This window comes from Felis catus, chromosome D2, assembly GCF_018350175.1.
Source record: "Felis catus isolate Fca126 chromosome D2, F.catus_Fca126_mat1.0, whole genome shotgun sequence".
Lineage (NCBI taxonomy): Eukaryota > Metazoa > Chordata > Mammalia > Carnivora > Felidae > Felis > Felis catus.
In genome coordinates, this window is record NC_058378.1 from 29,824,853 (window position 1) to 29,843,979 (window position 19,127).

Sequence of the window (19,127 nt, forward strand, 5' to 3'; positions counted from 1 at the left end):
CCTTCTCAAAATAAATAAACTTTAAAAAATAATAATAATAATACATACCCTGTTGGTAGCGCTCTGCACAATATTAGGCTTATAACCCCGTGTCTTTTTGTAATCTTAACCCATAAGCACTATTCTTTTAGTGTATTATTTATTTAGAGAGAGAATGGCATCACGAACAGAGTGGGAGAGAGAGGAAGAGGGAGACAGTGAATCCCAAACAGGCTCATGCTGTTGTCACAGAAAGCAGCAGGGGGCTTGAACTCACAAATTGTGAGATGGTACCTGAGCCAAAAGCAAGAGTTAGACACTGAACTGACTGAGCCACCTAGGTGCCTCTTCAACTAAAACTTCTTCTGTGACTTCCTTTGCCTAGTAATTAACTTTGCCAGTTATGATGTTATCATGACCCAGAAATATTTATAAACTATTACTTATTTTTACTTTTTTGGAAATGAGATCATGCAATAATCTCTTTGGGTAGAAATATTGTTCTGAATCATCATGTTATTACCTGTGTTGTATTCCAAGGTATGATTTCAATATTTACTTTATAGCCAATTAGGTTGTTTCTAATTTCTTAGTATTTTAATCACTGGGCATCCTTCTGGCTAAATGTGTACCTAGGGAAGCATTCTTTAAGGAAATTTGTTGGTTGGAAAAGCATACCAAACTACATGCGATTTTTAAAGCATGCTTGTATGTTTGTCTTAAATAGAACAAAACTGACCAACACTGCCATCATCAATGATTTGTCATGTATTTCTCTTTAAAATACTCCTTAAAGACAACTACCTAAAGTAGTTTGTACTTATCTTCGCATTTGGTGTCCTTTTCTCTGTTTAGGGAATAAAACCGAAGCCTTGCACCTTGAAATAAAAAATGAAACTGAACCCCATTTTATCTTCAAAGGTTCGGACAACACTAAAACCTACTCATTGACCCCATCCATTCCTCACACATGGAAAGAGGCTAACATACCTCCAAGTCTCTCCTGGTCCCCTAAGACTGTGTCGGCCACAACAGCTCCTTTTAAGAACGATGTGTCGTCAGTTTCGTACGGGTTTTCAGAAAGAAGTAGCAATCCTCACTGCACAATGCCTTCTGCGAGACACGGTGGTGCTAATGCAGCTGCGGGGGAAGGCGCTGGAATTGCACAGCCTGGTGAAGTGGTTCCTCTTCCCACCTTGTCTACTCCCATGCCAGATTCCTTGGTTTATTCTGAGCCTCCCACTGGTCCATCTGAACAGCTATCTTCTAATCATCCAAACCAGCAACCCCCATTCACCGCCTCTCCTCATGACCTTGCGTCCTCTCTGGTGGAAGAAGATGAGCCACACTCGGAAGCAGATGAGCCTCTCTCAGATGATCCCCTCTCAGATGACCCCCTGTCACCTGCTGAGGAGAAATTGCCCCACATTGATGAGTACTGGTCAGACAGTGAGCACATCTTCTTGGATGCCAACATTGGTGGGGTGGCTATCGCGCCTGCTCATGGCTCCGTTTTGATCGAGTGTGCCCGGCGAGAGCTTCACGCGACGACTCCTGTCGAACACCCAAACCGGAATCATCCCACACGCCTCTCCCTTGTCTTCTACCAGCACAAAAACCTGAATAAGCCCCAACATGGTTTTGAACTAAACAAAATGAAGTTTGAGGCTAAAGAAGCTAAGAATAAGAAAACTAAGGCCTCAGAGCAGAAAGACCAGGCAGCTAATGAGGGTCCTGAACTGTCCCCTGAAGTTAATGAATTGAACCAAATTCCTTCTCATAAAGCATTAACATTAACCCATGACAATATTGTCACAGTGTCCCCCTATGCTCTCACACATGTTGCAGGGCCCTATAACCATTGGGTCTGAAAGCTTTTCTCCCCTTCTTAATGCCTTTGCTAGTTTTGTGTATTTTTTCAAGGTGCTGTTAAAAGAAAGTCATGTTGTCGTTTACTTATATCTTCATCTCACCCATTTGAAGGCTGAGGTAAAAAAAACAAAAAAAAAACAAAAATGGGGTGGGTATTTCTTAACTGTGACTATATTTTGACAATTGGTAGAAGGTGCACATTTTAAGCAAAAATAAAAGTTTTATAGTTTTCAATACATAAAGAAATGTTTTGGTTAGGTGTTAACCTTGATAGAATCACTCAGTTTGGTGCTTTAAATTAAGTCTGTTTACTATGAAACAAGAGTCATTTTTAGAGGATTTTAACAGGTTCATGTGCTATGATGTAAAATCAAGACACAGTGTTAACTCTACACAGCTCCTGGTGCTTACCCACATCAACAGTTAAAAATAAGCTGCATTATTTTTTCATGGTGCCATTGTTCCAACATCTTCCAATCATTGCTAGAAAATCGGCATATTCCTTTGAAATAAACCAATGAAATGTTTTCTCTCAAAATATCTCTCCTGTATAAAATAATTCATTATTGTTAATAATGGTTGGAGGCTGTTCATAAATTGTAAATATATATTTTAAAAGCACTTTCTATTTTTAAAAGTAACTTGAAATAGTATAGTATAAGAATCCTATTGTCTATTGTTTATGCATATTTGCATACAAGAGAAATCATTTATTGCTGTGTAGAGTTCCATCTTGTTAACTGCAATATGTATTCTAATCATGTATATGGTTTGTTGTGTTCTTTTTTTTTTTAATGTGTCCTCATGCAAATATTAGCTACTTATAAAATAGTTAGAACATGCAAAAATTGTTCATTTTCTCTAAAATCGGAATTAGGAAGCGTATCACCGATATCGATTAACGTTTTATTTGGAGCTGAGTAAGAGTGCTCTCTTCTGATTTATCAAGCAACAGTGGCCCCAATTTACTTTCCCTCCAGCTTTCTCAGTATAATCATGAAAGGCTTTTCCAAAAGGAGATGAAACATAGTAGGAATCAGAAGAGTCAAATGCTTCTAAAGTTTCAAGGTGTTCAAATATAAAAATAAAGTAGCAAAAACCCTACCCATCCCAACTGCCTTATTTGTTCTTAAAATCATTCTGGTACAGAATAAGAATAAAATTCCCGTAGGAATCTTTTAAAAATAAATTCCCTATCATCATCACATATCCACACATCCGAAACAGTAGGAATGGTATTGCCCATTAATACTAATCCAAAGTAGTTGATTTAAGCACATTCGTTCTAGGAAAATGAAAACTCATCTTCTCTGATAATTGCCTGTGTTCTAGGTAACAGGAAAATAGGCATTCCATTTATGTTAGCCCTCCCATTATATATTCCCATTATTTTATTGGCTCATTTTATAACAAAACAAAAAGGATTGCCCGAGCAAAATGTTTAGAACAAGAAATTTCAATGAAATACTTGATTCTGTTAAAATGCAGAGGTGCTATAACATTCAAAGTGTCAGATTCCTTGGGAGTGTGGAAAACCTAATTAATGGTGCTTCTCCCTTGGAAATGCCATAGGAAGCCCACAACTGCTAACACTCAACAATTTTGGTGCAAAAGCAAACAGTTCCAGTAAGCTCTCTAAAGAAAAACTCATTGTAACTTATATTAAAATAATATATGGTGCAAAGTATCAGTTTCAAGCTTTTGACTAATACAAGTAAAGGAATATGAAGGGATTGTATATAACAAATATCCATTGGTAGACCATCATCTTGTACAAGTAGATTTCTGCTTCTTGAATATGTAAAATAGGGTGATTCATTGACTTGTTTTAGTATTTTGTGTGCCTTAGATTTCCGTTTTAAAACATGTATATTTTTGTGAGCCTAAGGTTTCTTATACATATAAGTATATAAATAAGTGATTGTTTATTGTTTCTGCTGCTTCAATAAGATATTTACTAGTATTAGACTATCAGGAATACGCCCTTGTGATATTTCATTTTAGATATTAGGCCTTAGCTCCCACTAGAAATTATTTCATCACCAGATTTAATGGATCAAGTTTTAACACCCTTTATCCATCCATCCATCTTCTTACCATTCAACACTTACTAAATGTCTGCAGAATTTAAATGTTAGCTTTTGATTTTCTTTGAATCGCCTCCCATGACAAAGTAAACTTGAAGAATTTAAATCCTAAAAGATGTTTTTATCCATGGTTTTCAAAGAAACAGCAAGTTTCCTTCAAAAGAATCCATTATAATATATCTGCAGAAATTCCCATCAAGGTCACTAACTGAATAAGTTTCTTAACAACTGAACTTGAAGCTCCAGTGTTGACTTAGGGGAATATTGAAAATTGTGAAGTTGGCTGCAGTTGCCCCAAAAACATATATGAAAATATCCCTTCTCAGCTAAAATGTTTTCCATTCCTTATTATAATTCACACCATCAATAGCCTGCCTCAACCGATAACCCCATGGTGCGAACCACACGTGATCCCTACTTTGTTGGACGTTACTTCATAAGTTTAAATTAGCAGTTTACCATCCCTTTGTCTGCCCTGTGATTTTTTTTTTTAACTCCTGCTTATTCAATGTTCTACAGCATTGTGATTGTATGCTAGCAACACTGCTTTTAGACTGCTTTTATGAAGCAAGGAAATAAATTTGTTTGAAATGACATTTTCACTCAGAAAACTGGTCATCTAACATTATTTCTACACCTCTTATGTTTTACTGTCACGATCACCTTTTGCTTCACCTCTCTTACAGCACTCAAATTGAGTTTTTGAATCTTCTGCCTTTGTTCATGGTATGATAATTGAATTTATTGATACGTGATCCCCGTGTTAACCCAACCTGTCCATAATATGTTACAAACTTACTAACTGCAATGAACTGCCTATGTTAGAATCCTACAATATATCACTCTGCCCTTCAGACTCCCATTTCTAATGGCTCTCAGGCCATGGTTGGAAAAAAATGTTTTCTTCTGCTTATCAGCCTCACCTGTATCTTCCAATCCATCTACAAAGTACCAAGTACGTCATGTCATAGACCTAATTGAAACATATTGGAAAGTGAGGCTAGCTGAAAATGTATAGCTGTAGGTAAATTTTTGCAATATGTTAGCAAAATGTTTGCAGCTTACCCTTCTAACATCTTTGTTATGCAATCTGCATGTGAAATAATTTAATTTGTTAAATATAGAATTTCAACTAGATGAAATCCGTAAGCAATTTACTTAAGACATAACCCCAGTACATACTTAATTGAATGCATACCCTTGTGTAAATGAGATAACAATTCATATGAAGTAACCTACTTTCTAATGTTATTGCTTCAGTGGATTTGAATGGATCATCATTTATTCCACAATAGCATGTATGAAAATAACCCCAAACTACTTAAGTTTATTCTTTAAGACAAATTCTATTCAGATTTTTTTATCTGGGACAAAGTTTTGACATTGCATGACAACTTCCACCTATAGCGAGCACAGGACTTCCTTTGAATGTGCTGAGTAAATCAGTAGCTGTATGTGACTTTTAATAATATATAGCTACCTTCTATTTCACAACTTCTTGCTGCATGGAAATTTCTTTTTAGTCTAGATTTAGTACAACTGTGAGTTTTGATCTTCTGTACAATTTTATGACAAGAATTGTGAAGTAATATGGTAGTGGCCTCTCATAGCCCTGGAAGACACCTTAGAAGTCCTATAGTTAAATCACTGGGGCCTAAAGAGCAGATGTTAATGTCAGTGTATAACTTATGTTTATAAATAGAATTTAAACCATCAAATGAAGGCCACTTTGTTGTGCGTAGGAGGATTTTAGGAAACAAACTTGATTTCCTCACCCAGGGAGTATTGTATCACTGGGAAATAACCTTATTGCAGTACATGTGAAAGATAAAAATGGCCTTTTATTTTTTCTATTACTTTTTTTGTTTTGTTTTTTTTTTATTTATTTATTTTTTTGTTTGTTTTCCTGAGGTCTTCAGGAAAATAAGTCAAGTGAAATTGGATCAAGATTCCCCTGTGTGGGAAATCTAGCTGACTTTTACCTATGAAGTTGTCCTGTTAACTAATCCAACAAAATGTGGCAATAGTCTTATTTGCTATTTCAATAAAAAATATATATATATCAAGTACTTACACGGTACAGGCTTTTATTTCCCCTGGAACAATTATTAGGCATATATAAGGAGTTACGAAAAATTGAATGATTAAAAGAATTGGAGAAAGTATATCCAGTGTATATATATATACTACCTAGCCATGGTTGTACAGTCTAGTCACACCTCCTGCCAAGTTGGCCTCACAAGTAAATCCTAGCATAGTTAATTTTGAAGTGATTGTCTACCTGTATTAGAATACTGTTTTATTGTGCACAGTTCCTAAACTTGCCCATAAGTGTATTGAACTTGTAACTTCAATGTCAACAGTAAGGTACACTCAACCAAGTGACGATAATGAGTGCCCTGATTCCTGAAGAGTCTGGACTTATCTAAATCAAAATTGTGCTCCATTTTGAGCTTTCTTCTAACAGGTTGAGAAAATGACGCCACTTATGGCTCTGGAATGCAATTCAGAAAGAATCAGCATGTCTATCAGAAGCTGGATTCGTGTATTTTCTTAGAATGTATTAAGATTTATTGGCGGGTTTTTGTTGTTGTTTCTTTGTTTTCTTTTCTCATGTATAAAAGAGTGTCTAAGTTCTTCTTTTAATTTTGGAAATGATAAAACTGGCTTTTATGCAAGACATCACTCTTTTTGTCTTGAACTCTACAAACTTCAATTCTCTTTATTCCAGTACATCTAGGTGACTTTGTTTCAATCCCCTTGTCTTCTGGGCACCTGATCAAATACCACTGTTTACTTCGAAAGGCATGTATTTTATTCCTTCAAGTAATCCAAAGGTATTCCTCATTTTGCCACTCCTAATTTTCACTTCTCCTTTAAGGGCCCCACAATGTGTTTCTCTTTTGATAGTATGCAATATTTAATATTTCTAGCTTTAGAAGTCAAACCCTTGTCTCAGCTTTGTTGGCCATACTTTTCCCATTCCTACTGTGATACCATGATCCCGCCGGGATCACAAGTTTTTCTTGTTTGTTCAGCCATACATGTCCCCTATAACTGAAGCAAAACTTAGTCTAAGGTAGGAATGTTATTATCAGATTTTAAACACATTACATCTGATTTAACCGATTTATGTTTGTGCGCAACTTGCGAAACTCCTGTTGAATAGTTTAACCTAGTTTTCCTAAAATAGAAATTTTGTCCCCAGCAGCTGTTATGAAAGGCATTCTCTCTTGTCTTGTTCATCAGAAAAAAATCTTGCAGCTGTCAGAAACATGTTCACTTTTGGAGAGACAGTATTAAGAAGTAATTTCCTTCTTCATTTGGCTAGGTATAGACTTGCCATCTTTGACCAGAAACTGTGCTTGTTATTTTTCGTTTTTCATTTCACTGACGCTATGCTGTTACTAGTGTACTTTCATTCTGTTTACAGTTTTTATCCTTTCCTCTGATTTTCTCTAAATTAAAATTCTATTGCTTCCTCTCCCTGTTCTGCCTCCTTTCCCCATGCCCCCTACACATATACACATGGTTCATTTCAAGAATAGCAGTGATCTTGGTCAAGGTGTCTTTTCCTGTCTTCTAAAATCATGTTTCACAAATCCTTTGTGGAATAATACCAAAAAGAATCAAAATATTTTATTTAGCCATTTTTGGGTAGAGGCAAATTCAGTTTTTAGGATTAGATAGTGGTCATGCGCCCATTGTTCTCTTTAACAATCCCAACAATGTTTGTCTCTTAACTTGTTTATTAGTGCTTGAGTGTTTTGCAAAAAAAATTGCATAAGAAGTTAAATATTCTAGCACTATTTCTGCATAGCTTTGCTATTTCTGTACAATACATTATACTAATTATAAGTTGTCTGACCAGTGACTTTGAATTAATAACAGGTCTGATTTCTAGAGTAGATATATATATTTTTTTGCACGTTTTATCTCCTGGCCCAGTTTTGTGGATGATATCTACTTTCTAATGTAAATTTACCCCTTTGGAAATTGGGTTTTGACAATAATAGGAAATATTCTAAAATCTGGGTGAGAAAGGTTAAAAATGAACTGAAAGTAACTTGAGGAATTCTTAAAGATGGGATAAATCAGTTATCAGGAGTTCTGAGTGTAATAGGGGGGGTTTAAGGAGCAGAGAGGAGGGAGATTTGTGCCCCTATTCACAATCTGCTGGTGCACTCCACCAGCCCAGCCAAAAATTCATTAATAGCTCTCCTCCCCACCCTATAAGTTTTATGTGAAAAATAGCTCAAAATGAGGATCCATTTTGAATGCAAATATGGTAGTAAGAAAATTATAATCCCTGTATTTTATAAAGTTTTAGGTTATCAAACTGCTTTACAATGTGCTCATTTTTTCCCCCCAACACTGAGGGTTGGACAGATGTCCAGATGTTCCCGTCTTACTGGTGGTGAACCTGCTGATTGGCAAGAGTAGCAAATGGCTTGCTCCAAGTCATACACCAAGTCAACCCATCTGAGACTAAACCATTTCATATCTGCAGACTGCTAAGTGCATTTCTGCATCAGGGCGTCTGGGTGCCTCAGTCAGTTAAGTGTCTGACTTTGGCTTAGGGCGTGATCTCACAGTTCACGAGTTCGAGCCCCACATCGGGGTCCAGGCTGGTGGTGTGGAGCCTGCTTGGGATTCTCTCTGCCCCTTCCCTGTGTGCACTCTCCCTCTCAAAAACAAATAAATGCATTTCGGCATCATAAACAATGACTTAGTATTAGTGGGTAGAAATTTTGTCAGACCAGATCTAAGAATAATGTAAACCCTATCTAACATATGCAAAACATGTTTCTGACGTATTTTGTTTCCACTATTTATTTAGCCAGTGATTTTTTAATGCATACTTTGGAAGGTCTCCCTAAATTCCCAGAACTTTTGCATTAGGGCTTAGATTAATGAAGTTTCAGTTTTTCCCCTGTAAATAAACCTTTTAATAAGGAATGTCCCTGTGCTACGAAAACAAAGGGAAACCTCAATAATAATTGCTTAAAAAATACTACTTTTAAAAAGACTAAGATCAGCAGTTCATAATCAAAGTGTAATGTATTTGTTATATTGAAGTGCAGGTTTCTAGAAGGGAATGTGCTCAGTAAACTGACTATTTTAGTTTTCAGGTACTCATAGTAAAAATGTAAAGTTGTTGACATCTCTAAGAGATCGTACTGTCTCCCACTTATTTAAATTTGTTTTGTTTTGTTTTTCCTTCCTCTTTGTTTCCAGCCATGTAAAGTCTCTAGTCAAAGTTTAAACATACCTTTGCCCAGAGAGTTAAGAAAAATAACGAGATGTATTTGTAAAGTTTTTAGTAAGTTCTTTATAAAAATAAAGAGGTAGGATATTTTGCCTATTCCATCAATACATTATGGGTTGCTAATGAAAAACCCAAACTTCCCTAAATAGTCAAAATAAATTCCACTTTTGGTGATTTGATTCAGTAACTGCCTATCCTCACTAATTAATGCCTGTTTGTGATATTCTAAAATGGCTGACAACATAGGACCTTACAAAAACAGCTCTTAAAAAAAAAGCAAAACAAAGATTAAATATTTTTTATTACTATGTATGGTCATTTTTTTTAAACTTCTATAACAGATAACATTGTGATAGGTGCTTTAAGAGAAATATTTTTCCAGAAACGGTTTTATAGTAATAAAGGGGGGGGTGGGGTGGGGAGGGCAGCTTTTGCATTGTTACCTATGGGTGGATGGTCATCTTTGAGTTACTAAGAAATCATGAAGTGTTCCCTGAAGAGAAATTTGTAAAGCTACTTGGCAGAAGGAAAAGCATTACTTTCTAGTTTCTTCATTTTCTCTTGTGTTGTATGATGACCTACCAAGTAGATTCACGTGCATATCAATACTTTGGTTCAAAGGAGAAGAATGAGTGCTTCTCAAGAGTGGGAGTGAAATATTCACAGATACTTCATCATGGGGAAATAGAGTAGTACTGACCTTTCAATAAAGAAGTATCAATTTCACAAGTTAATATTCCTGTCTCTAAGTGACTTTTCCTCCTCTGAGGGTATATTTACTATTTATTTTGTACCTTTGATTTTTTGCTTAGGGGGATTTATTTTTACCTATTGCAGTCCTACTGTATTAAATATCCCATACAATGAAATAAGTTAATAAGAAAAAGATTTTAAAATTCTACAAAATCTGGTTTTGGTTCTTAACATATGGGAGAAACCGTTTAAAGAAAAAGCACTTCACCATGCAGAAGGGAAAGAAATAATCTTAATTGTGATGATTACAGTTCAACATGTAGAGCTCTGCATACAAGGGAACACTTATTAGCAGTACTTGAAGACTTGTGAGTTGGAATTGCATGTTACTTGAAAGAACCTAATTAAGCTAAATTTTGGTGCACAGCAGTTGTACATGATTTCATGTTTATGTAGCAAAATGCATTGAAATGTACTAGTATTGAAACATACATGTAAAGATAGTTGTGGAAATTGTCTATTATATTTTCCTTGTGTGTCTCATTTATTTAGAGCATAAAGTTTCTTTTTTATTAAGTGTTCTAACTGAATAAGGCTAAATGAATACTGTAATTGAAATTATATTTTAAATCTTTGTCATGAGTTTTTAAAAAAACTATTGCAAATTGTATCATTCCTGATTACACGGAACTTTGTGGGTGGTTTTAAATAAATTTTATACTTCTATTTTGCACCTGGTAGTCTAATTTTTCTTTCCTCTTCAAAATAATATTTTAAAATTTTAATATCAAATAAAAATCACATTTTTAACTATATAAGGCTATAAGATTTCATATTTAGAGATGTTCAAATGTATGAATTTTGCTCAACCTAAATCAAGATGGCTACATGTATGGAATAATTATATGCCCAAAACTTTGCATTTTATATAAATCCTTTAACTCCCACAGTGATGCTATTAAGTAAGGACTCTTATTAACCCCATTTTACAGATCAATTCTGAAGCTTTAAGTGGCTAAGATCATACATACCCCTAGTGGGGCGCCTGGGTGGCTCAGTCGGTTAAGCGTCCGACCTCAGCTCGGGTCATAATCTCACACTCCATGAATTCGAGCCCTGCGCACAGGCCCTGTGCTGACAGCTCAGAGCCTGGAGCCTGCTTTGGATTCTGTGTCTCTGTCTCTCTCTACCCCTCTCCTGCTCACACTGTCTCTCTCTCTCTCTCTCTCTCTCTCTCAAAAATAAACATTAAAAATTTATTTTATTTTATTTTTTAAAATTTACATCCAAGTTAGTCAGCATATAGTGCAACAATGATTTCGGGGGTAAATTCCTTAACGCCCCTTACTCATTTAGCCCCCCCCCACACACACACACAATCCCTCCAGTAGGGATTGTTCTCCATATTTAAGAATCTCTTACATTTCATCCCACTCCCTGTTTTTAGATTATTTTTGTTTCCCTTCCCTTGTGTTCATCTATTCTGTGTCTTAAAATCCTCATATGAGTGAAGCCGAGTAACACTCCATTGTATATACATACCAAATCTTCTTTATCCATTCATCCATTGATGGACATTTGGGCTCTTTCCATACTTTGGCTATTGTTGATAGTGCTGCTATAAACATTGGGGTGCATGTGTCCCTTCAAAACAGCATACCTGTATCCCTTGAATAAATACCCGGTAGTGCAATTGCTGGGTTGTAGGGTAGTTCTATTTTTTATACAATTTTTCATAGTGACAAACATTAAAACTCTGTATTAAAGGGAATGCACTTAATTAAAGACATTTTTGGGGTGCATGGCTGGCTCAGTCAGAAGAGCATGTAACTCTTGATCTCAGGACCATGAGTTCCAGCCCCACGCTGGGTGTAGAGATTACTTAAATTAAAAAACAAACAAAAAACAAAAAACAAAAAACAAAAAAAAAAACTTAAAAGAAAGACATTTTTTTCATAGTTAAGACATTCCATTGGTACAAAATTCAAGAAGTACAAAAGATATTAAAGGAGGAAAAAAGTAATGAACTTCCCACTGATGTGAAATGTTGAGGTCCAGGGGCAAACAGTCAAGAAAGAGTTCTTGAGACATCTCTGGTGCAAAAAGGGTGGTTTTATTAAAGCACAGGGACAGGATCCATGGGCAGAAAGAACTGCACTGAGGTTGTGAGGAGTGGCTGATTATATTCAAGTTGGGAGGGGGTTCGGGATAGCTTAAGACTCTAAGGAATTTGGAATCAAGGTTTTCAGGACACTGAGTGGTTCACTATTGTTAGGAAAAGGTCATTTACTACTGTCTAGTAAAACATTAGTCATGAGACCCTTCAGGTGTATATCAGTGGGCCATATGCTTGGAGGATGCTTGTTAACCTGTATCTTGGAGGGTAGAAATAAAGGAAGTTTCCAAAGGGGTTTTTATATGTTACAGACTTACAGGGGTGCCTGGGTCGCTCCATTGGTTGGACCCATGATTTCAGCTCAGGTCATGGTCTCGCAGTTCTTGTGACTGAGCCCCCAGTTGGGCTCTGTGCTGACAGCGTGGAGCCTGCTTGGGATTCTCTCTCTCCCTCTCTTTCTGCCTTTCTCCCACTCACACACACGTGCAGGAGCTCTCTCTCTCTCCAAATACATGAGCATTAAAAGAAAAAAAAAAAGACAAGATCCTGGAGGTTGGGCTAATGTCAAGCTAAGTTCCCTTTCGCCTTTAGCAAAGTATTAACATCAGGGGAGTTGAGTTTCTTGAGGAAGGTCATTCTGCCTGTCTCAAGGACCTGTCAATGGGCTGTGAATTTAAGGAAGTTTAATTATTTTTCTTTTGCCTTTGTTCTCTAATCACTACCTCTGTTGTCCAATGTTTGTACTAAAGATGCTCCTGGCTACCACTAAAAGTGGCTTAAACAATAAACAGTGCGTTTTCTGACTTAACAAGAGATCCAGAGATAAGTGATTCCGGGCTAATAAAGTCAGCAATTCAATGATACCAGAGTTCCTGATCTGCAATTCTCTTAGGTTTCCTTCATGGTCTCAAGATTGCTGTGACAACTCAAAGAATCAGGACATTTCCCAACTTTACCTAAAAATCCTAAAAAGGAGTTTACCCTCTAGTCTCTTCCTAATCAGTAACAAAACTCAGAAGCCCCTAATATACTACTTTTGTTTCATTGGCCAATATTTTGTCACATAGACATGCCTAAAACAACCACTAGCAGGGAGAAGAAGTACCATAATTGGCTTATGCCAATCAATATTTACCTCTTGGGGCTGAAGAAATCCTTTTCTCCTGAAGTCACATCTGAGCAAAATGTGGGCTCTGTCAGCAAAGGAAGAAATAGGGGAGAATGGCTTTTCAGTAAGCATCCATTCAGTCTGCCAAGCCTAGCCTCACATTTCGTCTTCCCAAAGGCCACCATACTTACCTGTTTCTTGTGTCTACCCAGAGGCTGCGCACATATGCAAACAAAATAAACATCTGCTTCTCTTTTTTAAATCTAGCAGCCCAGATAAATGTATATAGAACTGTTTTCTTATGTTTTTTATTTTTTCATTATGAAAAAAAATTTTTTAATGTTTATTATTTTTGAGAGAGAAAGAGAGAGAGAGAGCAAGCAAAGGAGGGGCAGAGAGAGAGGGAGACACAGAATCGGAAGCAGGCTCCAGGCTCTGAGCTGTCAGCACAGAGCCCCACGTGGGGCTCGAACTCACAGACCACGAAACCACAAGAGCTGAAGTCGGCCACCTAGGCGCCCCTATGTTTTAATAATTTTTTTAAGTGTTTATTTATTTTTGAGAGAGAGTGTGTGTGCATGAATGTGTGAATGAGAGAGGGGCAGAGCGAGAAGCTGACAGAGGATCCAAAGCAGGCTTTGGGGCTGAGAGTAGAGAGCCCAGTGCAAGGCTCCAGCTCACAAAATGTGTGATCATGATCTGAGCCAAAGTCAGACACTCAGCCCTCTGAGCCACCCAGGTGGCCCTTCTTTTTTTATTTTTTAATACCCATATGGTATATTTCTCTGTATGGACAAATCATGTCTTATTTAACTAGTTCTTATTGATAGACATATAAGTTTTCCCAGTCTTTTGAATGTATATTTTAAATTAAATTAAATTACATTTTATTATTATTGTTTAAGTAAGCCTCATGAACAGCTTGGAGCCTAATGTGGGGCTTGAACTCACAACCCTGAGATCAAGACCTGAGCTGAGATCAAGAATTGGAAGGGGGCACCTGGGTGGCTCAGTGGGTTAAGTGTATGACTTGGTTTTTGGATCAGGTCATGATCTCACAGGTTTGTGTGTTTCAGCTGAGATGACAGGCTCAGCGCAGAGCCTGCTTGGGATTCTGTACCTCTCTCTGCTCCTCCCTTGCTCCCCCCCCCCCTTCTCTCTCAAAAATAAATAAACTTAAAAAAAAAAGGGCCGGGTGCTGGTGGCACCTGGCTGGCTCAATCAGTTAAGCATCTAACTCTTGGTTTTAGCTCAGATCATGTCATGGTCTCATGTTTGTGGGATTGAGCCCCGAGTCTGGCTCTGGACTAATGGTGCAGAGCCTACTTGTGATTCTCCCCTCCCTGCCCCCCACCTCTGCCCCTCCTCCATTCACCCCCCATCTCAAAATAAATACATAAACATTTAAAAACAAACAAAAAAAGAGTTGGATGCTTACCTGACTGAGCCACCTATGTACCCTGGAATGTATATTTTTATTTAAAAAATTTTTTTTAATGTTTTATTTATTTTTGAGAGAGAGAGACAGAGACAGAGTATGAGCTGGGCAGGGTCAGAGAGAGAGGGAGACAGAATCCACAAAACAGACTCCAGGCTCTGAGCTGTCAACACAGAGACTGACGCGGGGCTCAAACCCATGAACCACGAGATCATGACCTGAGCCTAAGTCGGACGCCCAACCGACTGAGCCACCCAGGCACCCCGAATGTATATTTTTAAATATTTATGATAGATATTCCCCAATCGTCTTCTGGAAGTACAGCACCTTTTTGCTAGTCCATTGTCAGTGGAATGATACATTTTTTTTTTTTTTTAATTATGGTAAGTGAGGGGCACCTGGCTGGCTCAGTTGGAGAAGCATGTGACTCTTGGTCTTGGGGTCATTAGTTCAAACCCCATATTGGGTGTAGCAATTACTTAAATTAAAAAAAATACTTTAAAAAATGTCAAAACAAATAAGTAGATGATAGTAGATAGGTAGAGAGAGAGAGAGAGATGATAGATAAGAATATGGTAAAAGGTACATAACACCATGAACACATAAACCATATGTACATTTTCCTTGAGATACCCCAGCCAATGCCAGAAAAAGCAAGACTGGCTATATTCCACAGCTACTCTCCCTGCAGCTACCCACACCAGCTAACCACAGGAAACCAGAGATCCCATCTCCACCTACTGGTCTTCACTTCCAACCATAGTTTAATCTGTACTGCCAGATGGCCGACTCTCTTAGAAGTGCCTCTCAGAACTAAATGCCACATGCATCACATTCTGCTTTGTTTTGGCCATCACTCAAAGTGTAAGCTCTGCTGGTCAGCTATCACCCAACAAGTGGTCGTCCACACACTGCTCTGTAACTCTGTAATACATCTTCTGATCTAACCATGGAGTCCCCCACCTTCCTTTCCATCCCTCCAAGGAGTCCTCTGGAATTCCCCCTCTGGGATTAGCAATTTTTCCTGTGACTTTGCCTCAACTTCTTTTTATTCATTTTTTAAGTAAACTCTACACCCAATGTGGGGCTCAAACTTAGGAACCCAAGACCAAGAGTTGCATGCTGTAGCAACTGAGCCAGCCAGGCACCCCTAGTCATCTTTTTATAAGGCATGCTCTATTCTTGAGGTGTCTGGCTGGCTCAGTAGGCGCAGTATGCAACTCTTGATCTTGGGGTTATGAGCTCTAGGTCCGTGTTAGGTGTAGAGATTATTTAAAAATAAAATCTATTTTTTTAAGTTTATTTATTTATTTTGAGAGTGAGAAAACAAGCAAGGGAGGAGCAGACAGAGTGAGAGAGAGAATCCCAAGCAGGCTCCACACTTCAGTGTGGGGCTCAATCCCACAAACAATGAGTTCACAACCGGAGCCAAAATCAAGAGTCCGACGTCTGACCCAGTGAGCCACCTAGACACCCCAAAATGAAATCAATCAATCAATCAATAAATGCAAAGTTCAAGAAGCTCCTGGGTGGCTCAGTCGGTTAAGTGTCCCGACTCTTGATTTCAGTTCAGGTCATGATCACAAGGTTGTGAGATCAAGCTCCCCACCAGGCTCCAAGCTAGGCATAGAGCTTGCTTAAGATTCCCGTTCTCTCCCTCTCCCTCTACCCCTCCTCTACTCTTTCTCTCTCTCAAAAAAAAAAAAAAAAAAAAAAAAAAAAAAAAAAAAAACAAAAAAAAACATGTTCTATTACCTTGCAGAAAATGGAATCTGGTTTTCCCCTGAGGGCAACATGAGGCTAGAGCCTCATAACTGGAGAAGCTTATATCTCACACTGCACAAACCTCTGAATGGGGGTAAATGTAAGAGATGTTCTTGTTCCAATGTGCTCTCCCTTTAAATATTCACATCGGGGCACCTCGGTGGCTCAGTCGTTCTCCCCTACTTGGACATGCAGGTGTGCCCACACACACTCTCTCTCTCAAAATAAATAAATAAACTTTCTTTTTTTAAAAGATTATTTATTTATGGGGGGGGTGGGGAGGGCCAGAGAAAGAGAGAGAGAGAGAGAGAGAGAGAACATCAAGCAGGCTCCACACTGTTATCACAGAACCCATGCAGGTCTCGAGCTCACGAAGCGTGAGATCACGACCAGAGCCAAAAGCAAGAGTTGGATGCTTAACCAACGGAGTCACCCAGGCACTCCAATAAATAAACTTAAAAAAAAAAAAGAAATTAATAAAAATAGAAACAAACAAATAAATAATTTTAAAAATTGAAAAATCTCGGGGCCCCTGGGTGGCTCAGTCGGTTAAGCCTCCGACTTCGGCTCAGGTCATGATCTCGCAGTCTGTGAGTTCGAGCCCCGTGTCGGGCTCTGTGCTGACAGCTCAGAGCCCGGAACCTGCTTCGGATTCTGTGTCTCCCTCTCTCTCTGACCCTCCCCCGTTCATGCTCTGTCTCTCTCTGTCTCAAAAATAAATAAACGTTAAAAAAAAAAATTGAAAAATCTCACATCATTTAGCTCTGCCACGCCTCCCATTCTCTATTACCTTCCTGAACACGCCTCCTCATTCATTGGTGACTTTGCTGTTGGCATGCATTATTCCTCCCTGCCCTGATTTTTACTACCATTCTGGGTAATTTCATTGAACAAATAGATAACTCCTCCCAACACCTTCACATCTCAGTTCCTTGATTTTATCTGGGCACCTTCTCTCCCACGTCACCAGAGCCTCCTTTCTCCAGTCATGGAATGGAACATATCATCACTTCCAAAAGCATCAGCTCATACATCTCACATCATGACCTCAACCTCCTATCTGTTCTGTTTGTCCTACCCGCTGTTTCCACAAGTCTCTTTCTACCTCACTGGAGACTCCATTGATCCTTCTTCCTATGCAATCGTTCCCTGATTGCATTGCTTGATTTCAATCATTTTCTTGCCAACACTTTATTTTCTCTTTCTAATCAGCCCTTTCTGGCAGTTTAAGGAAAAATATTTGGCCAAAGATCAATGAAAATCCCTTCTCCTTGCCAGGCACCAAATTTATTACCAGGCTATTTTATATAACTGTGAATGAAGAGTTCAGAACTTCAGGAGGTAGATATTATTCAAAAGCATTTTTCTGCCAAGACTTTTTATTTTATTTAAAACATTCTTATTTGTATTTATTTTTGAGAGAGACAGAGAGTGAGAGAGCATGAGCACAGGAAGGGCAGAGGGAGAGGGAGAGAGACACTCCCAAGCAGGCTCCACACCCAGCACAAAGCCCGACTTGGGGCTCAATCTCACGAAGCCTGAGATCATAACCTAAGCCAAAACCAAGAGTCTGAAGCTTCACTGACTGAGCCACCCAGGCACCCCTAAAACATTTTTTAAAGTTTTACTTATGATCAAGCCCTAAGTCAGGCTTTGTGGTGAGCATGGAGCCTGCTTAAGATTCTTTCTTGGGGTGCCTAGGTGGCTCTGTCAGTTAAGTATCCAACTTTGGTACAGGTCATGATCTCACGATTCCTGGGTTTGAGCCCTGGGTTGGGCTCTGTGATGACAACTCAGAGCCTGGAGCCTGCTTCAGATTCTGTATCTCCCTCTCTCTCGGCCCTTCCCTTCTCGTGCTCTGTCTCTCTCTCTCTCTCTCAAAAATAAACATAAAAAAAAAAAGGATTCTTTCTCTCTCTGTCTCTCCCTTGCTCTCTCTTAAAAAACAAACAGGGGCGCCTGGGTGGCCTCAGTCAGTTGAGCGTCCGACTTCAGCTCAGGTCATGATCTCGTGGTTCGTGAGTTCAAGCCCCGCATCTGGCTGTGCTGACAGCTCAGAGCCTGGAGCCTGCTTCCGATTCTGTGTCTCCCTCTCTCTGCCCATTCCCCGCTCATGCTCTGTCCCTCTCTATCTCTCAAAAATGAATAAATGTTAAATTAAAAAAAAATGTTTAAAAAAAAATCAAATAAACGTGGGAATGCAAGCTGGTGCAGCCACTCTGGAAAACAGTATGGAGGTTCCTCAAAAACTTAAAAATAGAACTACCCTACAACCCAGCAATTGCACTACTAGGTATTTATCCAAAGGATACAGGTGTGCTGTTTCAAAGGGGCACATGCACCCGTATGTTCATAGCAGCGCTGTTGTATGGAAAGAAAGGGAAAGCAAAAAGAATATAAAAACAGAGAGGGGGAGAAAACATGAAAAACTCTTAAATATAGAGAACAAACTAGGGTTACTGGAGAGGTTGTGGAGGGGGATGGGCTAAATGGGTAAGTAGATTCCTTAGTGGAAGGAATCTACTTCTGAAATCATTGTGGCACTATATGGTAACTAACTTGGATGTAAATTAAAAAATAAATAAATTTTTAAAGATTCAAAAACAAACAAACAAAACCAACAAAACACACAAAGATTTAATCCCTCTCTGTGTACTCTGTCCCATCTAGCCTTTTCAGGGACTTCAGTTCCTCAAGAGAGAGTTATTTGTTCATTCCCTTTAACTTCAATCTCAATATCTGATCCTCCCTAGCAGTATTCAAATACATCCTAGTCTCTGGCATCATAAAGCAAATAAGAA

At 38.4% G+C, this 19,127-nt stretch overlaps 1 protein-coding gene across 5 annotated transcripts in view; it reads left to right on the forward strand.

Annotated features, from left to right (window-relative positions):
- Positions 1 to 10,633, forward strand: part of TET1 (tet methylcytosine dioxygenase 1) — a 137,117-nt gene extending 126,484 nt beyond the window's left edge. For 4 of the 5 annotated variants that reach the window (XM_023240497.2, XM_023240498.2, XM_045040062.1 and 1 more), the window contains one exon: positions 835 to 10,633. In XM_023240497.2, coding sequence (XP_023096265.2) covers positions 835 to 1,850 — 1,016 coding nt within the window. In that variant the 3' untranslated portion in view covers positions 1,851 to 10,633. The remainder of the gene's footprint in view (positions 1 to 834) is intronic. The other variant, XM_045040061.1, reaches the window with a different exon arrangement.
- Positions 10,634 to 19,127: the final 8,494 nt, after the last annotated feature.